Source organism: Anoplolepis gracilipes, chromosome 11 (genome assembly GCF_047496725.1).
Source record: "Anoplolepis gracilipes chromosome 11, ASM4749672v1, whole genome shotgun sequence".
Classification (NCBI taxonomy): domain Eukaryota; kingdom Metazoa; phylum Arthropoda; class Insecta; order Hymenoptera; family Formicidae; genus Anoplolepis; species Anoplolepis gracilipes.
Window position 1 is genome coordinate 9,727,749 of NC_132980.1, and position 7,742 is coordinate 9,735,490.

Consider the following 7,742-nt stretch of genomic DNA (forward strand, 5'->3'; position numbering starts at 1 on the left):
ACATAAGTTATTTGTTGTAGCTATCTGCGCGATTAACTTCTCGCAATATTGATATGGCTCAGGAGAGAAGATTATGATGATTATATGACAACGGTTTGCGTTATATTTGCTCATTATTTATTCTCAATAAGCCATAGTATGAGTTCTCATCTTTCGCTTCATCATCGCTTTTTTTTATTCAAATTACTAATTCTTGCATAATTTTTGCACTTGTTTGCATACAATTATATATACTGAATATCGCTGACTATGTTTATTTCTCAGAAATATATCGTCGAGAGCCACTTTTATTTATGTTTTTTTTTGCAAGAAACGCAAGTAATCCGATCGGGTCATAGTACGTGACTTTTTTAGTTATACGCGTCACGAACCTCTCTACAAGAAAGATGAATTCAACACGTTCAAGTCTGAATTAATCGAGCATCGCGACGTGCATCAAATCTAAACTCAGGCAACAATGCAGGATAGGATCGTCTCCTGATAATCGATCGATTGATAAATTGCGAGCGAAAAATCAACCTACATCGGCGGAGTGACTCGACATAGGGGCGCAGAAAGGCATCGAATTTATCAGATGGAATCGTGCAGAGAAACACAACGATTCTTATCGCGAACTCGCCATTAGGTGTACGCTATTAGGCGCGGTAAGTCACGATAATTGCAATTGCAAAGTTATCGTGCGCGAAATATTCTAGCAACGTGCAGTATTAACTTGATGCAGATAATTGTTCGTCCATTTGATTGTAGCAAAATATTTATTTTTGAAAAACTTAGAGCTACCAACATATATGTATATATATATATATATATATATATATATATATAAAATATCGAAAAATATAAATAACAAAAAAAATTGTTCGTTATATTATATTATGTTTAAAGTCTATTTAAAACTAATTGACAAACTAAAACTATAAAACTTCCGAGAGATATGATGTAATATATTCCACTCGATACAAATTGTATAAGACAGTAGCAAAAAGCAAGCGCTAATAATAAAAATACAAATAACTGCTGTAGCGTGAAAAACATGTAAAAAGTAATGTAATTGCAATGTCGAAATCCGAGAATTTCAGAGAATTCTGAATTGGTTATTTACTTTTGACCAAATGTTTCGAGGATCTCGTTCGTGATGACGTATCCCATTTTACTCATTTGTTCGATGATTTTTGGTTCCTTGATTAATGCTTCGATCCACTTGTAGTAGGGTAGCTCGTTTCTTATACCGCCGTAAATCTTCGGCAAATATTCAGGTGGAACGTGTTTGTGAAGACTCGTGTAGTCACCGCCGTGGAAAAATATCCTGTTTCGCATGTTGGTGTCGAGCAGCGGTTTGAAAACCGCAAAGATCGTGTCAAAAATCCATGACTGATGGATAATGTGCATCTCGTGTATCTTTATGGGAAACGCGGTCACCATCAGAGATAACATCATAGTTGCCACCTGGGGAACGAATTATCTCATGTTGTATCCTCGATACATATTTCATTACATATAGCTTTTCTTTCCTCTCTCGGTTGTAATTATACTTGTCAGAAATCGCGATCTGTGCATGAGTTTAATAAAAAAAAAAAAAAAAATGTAAAACGAAAAAAAGAAAGTACGATGAGTACCTGAGGCGTCACGGTCCACGCGTGTGCCATGGTGATGTCCTTGAGGTCAAAAATGACGATACCACCCATAATTTGCGCTCTGGGCTCGAGGATGCCCAGTTCAAGCACGCTGATCGTGGCCTTGAAGAGCTCCTCGACGGGATATTTGCTCGGATTCCAATTGCCTATCCGGTAGATCAGCAGACGTCTGCCGCACTGGGTCCTGTACGGCGGTACCGTGATCACATTATCGTCGCCTATGTACCTCATCTCCGTCGGATTCAGCTGTTGATGAATCTCCGGATGTTCCTCTTTGAAATTGTAGTAGTTCACTATCTATTGAAAAATTTCTTGAGATAAATCAGTCTCGAGTTTTAAACGTTGCAAAAATATCTATATCACGTGAACGAAACGTTTGGAAATGCCGGTTATTATTATCGCACGTTGATAAGTGTCATTATGAATTCTTAATGACCATCGATGAATCATATCGTAAATTATTATACACCAACAGCTCTTATGTCATGAATAGCCCGTTTGTTTCTTTATGTATATGCAGAAACAAGTAAATCATCTTAAAAGCGATTTTGTATGATAAAATATTACTTTAGCTTTATTATTTTTCCCTCTCATTTAGAAAGTCGTGATTATTTCATAATTATTCGATAATAGTTAAGAGCAATTAAGTCTCGATTTACTCTGTTAAAAGGCGGTTAGATTTCGTTGTTTTTTTATTACCCAGTTACCATAGTTTAGTCTCTCTTTAAAATAGCTAGTGCAGCTGAGTGCTGTGCTAACACTCATATACAATTTCTTAAAAAAGTAAATCAGTTTGCCTTGACACAATTATGCAACGAGTAGTTTTGCCTCGTGTTCATGTTTTATTCACTGAAATATTCTAATTATCGACATCCATATAATTATAAGCATTCACATTCCTTTAATTTTCACAAATGATTGATATCTGAAAAAATAGAATTTTTTTTACCTTGTAAACAAAAATATTTTCTTTATAACATGATAAAATTTATTTTGTTCTTGCCTTTCCACTTTGAAAGGAGAATAATATGATAGAATGATATGAATTATCATTGTATTATCTGACATCAAATCACATTCGATAATAAATTCGTTGATATCATTATCGGGAGTTAAGTTTTATAATAAATTAAAGACAATAAAATATAGTTTTAAACTACAATTAAAACAATTTGTATTAATTTGTTCTCGATAAGATTAAGCATAAAGCAAATTTGCGGATAAAAATTATGGCTGCAAATAAAAATTATATTGAGTCGATTAGTATTGCGATTATAGTATTGCGCGTAATTATGCAGGTAATGAAGCTTATTTCCTTGTTTTGAAACTTGATTTAGCTTAGAAAGTTTAAATAATGTAATAATAGAGATAAAAAATTAAACTTAATTGTGGGAAATTGATGTTAAGAATTAAAAAAAAAAATAAGTATTTCTTATCTGCGCTGCAAATTATTCAAATAATTCAATTTGATATATTTATATGCAGCCTGAGGATTTGTTTATACACGTGTACATACAATTAGATCTCTCATTTGCAAAGTTCATTATGAGTCAGTAGGTGATTTATAATGCGGAAATAACATTTCTGATCAATTTGTTATATGTTCCAATAATCTAATGTAGTTTATAATTATGAGACAATATTTATACATGCAGCAATATTAATTCTATCTCACGACGTATTATAAAAAGTTTTATCAATAAATTCTTATTTTAAATTTTTCTTCAGCACAATTTCTTTAATTTTATATATATTATAACACTAACAATAAATAATTTAATCAATAATTCTATATTAAATTAAACTCGGTGAGACAGACTGTATATAATACTATCATCAAATTTAAAAGTACACAATGTAAAACACAAAGAACTTTAGAATAATTTTTATTTCTTCTAAATTTATTTTTAAATAAGTTATATACATATATATATATATATATATATATATATATATATATATAACTTATAATTTTATATATATATATATATAACTTTAGAAAAATTTTATATTATTTTATTTTATTATATTTATTTTAATTTTATTACCTTATTTTTATATATGTATTTTTTAATAAATTTATAATTTTAATTCATTTTTGTAAAAAAAAAAATATATAAACTTAGAATTATTGTTTTATACATAATTATTTAACAACATTCATGACAATGTAATGTATTTTGCAATAGTCTATTTGCACTATCAGTAAAACTTAGGTCTCAAAGGCTTTTTCTACTTATATTTCAGCACGCGTAATGATATGAAATACGCATACTTAAATTGTCCAGAGAACTTTTTTTTTAATTTTTCATGTATTTAACATAAGGCAACTGATATGAACGATATTATTAACTCTCTGGGAAACCGTTAGAAATACATTTCAACATTATCAATTGAAAAATATGACCAAATTTAGTCACAATTGTTAATGCATAATTATTATAAATTTTCAATATAAAACTTGTTTGTTGAAAAATCACAATTGTTATTTTGATTTTAATCTCTCTTTTTTGCTTATAATATATTTTAAATAGAAATTTAAAATATCATTAAAAATTTTCTATCTCTATTTTCTCTTTTCTCTTGATTGACATTCCTATTTTCGTACGAGATAATTTCTCACTATCTACCAATAAAAACATGTTGATGCAAACATGAATTTAACAATGGTAGTCAACTTCTTTTTTCTTTGATTGATTTAATCAAATTGTTCTATTCACTTTTCTATCACGTGACCCTCATCTTGTTAATTGTTCGTTATAAATGTCAATGTCAAAGAGAGAGAAAGAGTGTGTGTGAGTGTCAATGTCTATATTTACAACTCACCAGCCTGTGCGCTCTTTTTAGATTAAAGTTTCTGGCGCGAAGAAATCTGATGAGAAAATCGTCATCCATTCTGTGCGGTAGACACTCGCCTCTTTCTGCCAAAGAATGTATACATTCTAAATTAAAGACCAAACAATAGAAGTACAGTCCAGTAAAATTTACAGGACTATAAATTTGTCATCTTTGTTCAAATTCAACAGAGAGAAATGTATTTTAAGTTAGAGAGATAGCTCAAAAAAGAAATATTTTCTAACTTTATTATTAAAATGGTAAAACTATATTAAGGGAAGATATTGCCACAAAAAAAAAAAATTTTATAGCGAGTAAAAATTTTGAAAATTATAAGAAATTATAATATGTAAAAATTCGCTACATTTTTATAATTTGCAACATTGTACTAGAACTTAAAAAATACTAATTATTATTATAAAACATTTTTATTACGACGAGAATAAACAAAATTAAATGTAATATTCTGAAAAATGTTAAAAATAATTTCAACAAAACTGATACTAAAAGTGTAAATGCAAAAGAAGTAAACTTTTGCGAAAAATGCGTTTAGATATTTTTTTTATTCATATATTTATTCGTATATAATTAGTATACTTTTTTATGACACGTATATTTCAAGAGATATGTATTTTTAAAAAGTATATATTATTTAAATTTCACGCAAAATATTCATTTTCCGGATAATTTCATGATAATTTTATTTTTCTAACTGTTTATGTTTTTGTGAACTCGATTCTTCAGAATATAAATGAAATAAAAATTAAAATATTCATCTCATCAATTTTTAAAATTTTAAGAAATTATATGTGAAAATGCTCTACATTTTTATATTTTTCAACATTATGCTAGAATATAAAAAATACTGATTATTATTATAAGACATTTTTATTATAACGAGAATAAACAAAATTAAATGTAATATTGTGGAAAATGTTAAAAATAATTTCAACAAAACCGATACTGAAAGTGTAAATGCGAAAAAAGTAAAGAAAGCATTAAAATATTAATCAATTTATCTAGAAATATAATTTTTTATAACGAGGATGTCCCTAAATTACTCTATATTCACTTCTTTAGACAGTAGATGTAAACTTATCAAATTGATAGCATCAACATATTTTTCATTTTAACAATCACTCACATTGTCAGATTAATACTGCAATTTGAATTACCGTAGATCATGTCACGTAATTCTTGCAGTGTCTGACACTTGACTTCATCAGTCTCCCCAAGCACTCTTCTGGCATATTCCTGGACTTCCGGCGGTATGCTGAAATCTAGACTTATCTGCTCGTCATCCTGCAACAGTTGATCATCCTTGAGCTCAGGCATCTCGGTACCCTTGCAAAACTCTAGATCCTCCTTGATATCAGCCTCTTGTTCACCGAGAGCCCCCTGATTTCCCGAATCTTTCTCGGGTTTATCGTCCTGGCGGTGCTTCGGAATCGTCTCCGGCTCGTCGCCGTTGCTAATCCTTTGGCTGTCCTGCGGCATGATAACACACAGACGGAGCGGTGGCCTACTATTTCATTCGAAATTTACAGGACCGAGCGGCGCGTCTCTTGATCGAGAACTCGTTGCGGCACGTCAAGAGTGAAATCACGCGTTCCACCACATTCAATCGTGGATCGCACTGTCACTCACGCAGCTATCGGCTGGACTTGCTTGTCTGCTAGTTATACTAGATAAGCTCCTTCTACTCAATATTCATGCACGCGATTGTGCACGCGTGCGTGTGCATGTGTATATATAATTTGCCTGCGCGCGGTTGACGCACGTGATGAAGCGAACAATAATCGCCCCGGGAAGTCTTATTCGACTCCGATTGCGAAAGGATTTTTATTTTTTGAGTCGGCTATAAAAAAAGAACTTTGTCCTTGAAGAGTATCCACATACCGCGCAGTTATTAGTAGTGTGAATTTTGAGGGCCTTATTAGAGATCTAACACGAATCTGAAGTGGGATAAAGTCCAAAATGAAATAACTAATTAAATAATGCTGAGAAGATTGCAGTAAAAAAAATGTAAGAATTCAAACTTTGAGAGTTTTGTTTTTAGCACATATTATACAATATATAATCGATAAATTCACGTTCGGAAATATTTTAAATTGTGTGCGCAAATAGCTTGAAAGATATTTAATTATACTTATTGTTAATATATTTTTAGCAAGCAAACAAACGTCGAAATATCGTAAAGCCACTGAAATTAATTATTACACGAGTTATGTCTGGCTTATAAAGTACTTTTGCCAACGTTACTTATCAAGAGATAAAGAAGCGAGGAATGTATTAATTATAGATATCAATTTTATCAATTCCAAATAAAATTTAATTATGATACAAAATACGGTATTGAAATAATATTTGTCTTTATAAATATCTTAAAAATGCATCATAAGTTATTGTTTTTTTCTGCAAAAATCTCAAAACAATACGATAACTACGTGAACTTTCGGTCACATTACATGTGCAACGTCGATTAGGTCCTTTATAATACTAACATCCGGTTAATTTACTGCAGTGTTGCAGTAATATATACTTGCATTTCGGTCGGTAATTTCCTGGATTGCGAAAGATGTACACGTATAATCAAAATATATATTTCTAGGACACGTTTTTCACAGTTAATATATCTGTTACTCGAATGTAATTTACATTTCTCTCTCAATACACGTTTGCCAAAAAAAAGACCTATATTATGCAACAAACGAGTATGATTTGCTGTCTACCGTCCAAGATATTGCTATATTTCAGCGACACTTTATTCCTTCTGTTGCTCTCTTTATTCGAACGCACAATACGATGGCTATTTATATATATCTTTTATATATCTTTTTAGGTAAAGCTATGTAACGCGGACTCGATCGTTTCATTGCACTTTCGAGAAAAACTCCTGCCGATCGAGTTTGAATGGGCAGCACGTATAATTACCATAAACACATACGCACACGCAGAAAGAGAGATTTAAAAGCGCGGAAGCGCACGTTATCGAAGTCGTATTATCGAAACACTCAGGAAAGGCTCGTCGATCGACGATCAATGAAGAGAACGACCGGTTCCGAGAGGTACGTTTGTAGATTTAACTTTTCCTGCGCAACCGGGATACACACTGGTGAAGGGTATAGATGCAATTTTCCGCGAGTACGACACTGTTCGCACACCGATGCCGATCGCAGCGATGACGCAACTGGCGCACAGTTCACCAAGGTGGTAGGTACGCGGCGGTTCTCCTCTTACTTTATGCTTCACCGTCGAAAACCTTTGTGCGAA

The 7,742-nt window shown here is 31.6% G+C and overlaps 1 protein-coding gene across 5 annotated transcripts; it reads right to left on the minus strand.

The window, feature by feature from the left end:
* Nucleotides 1-201: 201 nt before the first annotated feature.
* Nucleotides 202-7,576, minus strand: LOC140671316 (alpha-tocopherol transfer protein). Of its 5 annotated transcripts, none has more exons than XM_072902577.1 (5): nucleotides 7,421-7,576; nucleotides 5,645-6,424; nucleotides 4,461-4,555; nucleotides 1,617-1,931; nucleotides 202-1,446 (listed from the first exon to the last, which is right to left on the minus strand). In XM_072902577.1, the coding sequence occupies exons 2-5, from the start codon at nucleotides 5,964-5,966 to the stop codon at nucleotides 1,099-1,101; spliced, it is 1,080 nt and encodes a 359-aa protein (XP_072758678.1). In that variant the 5' UTR covers nucleotides 5,967-6,424; nucleotides 7,421-7,576; the 3' UTR covers nucleotides 202-1,098. The 5 variants fall into 5 exon arrangements, with proteins under 5 accessions (XP_072758678.1, XP_072758679.1, XP_072758675.1 ...); XM_072902578.1 differs by having other exon boundaries at nucleotides 7,417-7,576; XM_072902574.1 differs by having other exon boundaries at nucleotides 7,404-7,576.
* Nucleotides 7,577-7,742: the final 166 nt, after the last annotated feature.

Excerpts from the sequence above, each read along its gene's own strand:
- LOC140671316 (XM_072902577.1), bottom strand. The coding sequence starts at position 5,966 with ATGCCGCAGGACAGCCAAAGGATTAGCAACGGCGACGAGCCGGAGACG. Across the intron at positions 1,932-4,460 it reads TAAAAAGAGCGCACAGGCTG|ATAGTGAACTACTACAATTT; the intron begins GTGAGTTGTAAA and ends ATTTTTCAATAG. Across the intron at positions 1,447-1,616 it reads CGTGGACCGTGACGCCTCAG|GTGGCAACTATGATGTTATC; the intron begins GTACTCATCGTA and ends TTCGTTCCCCAG.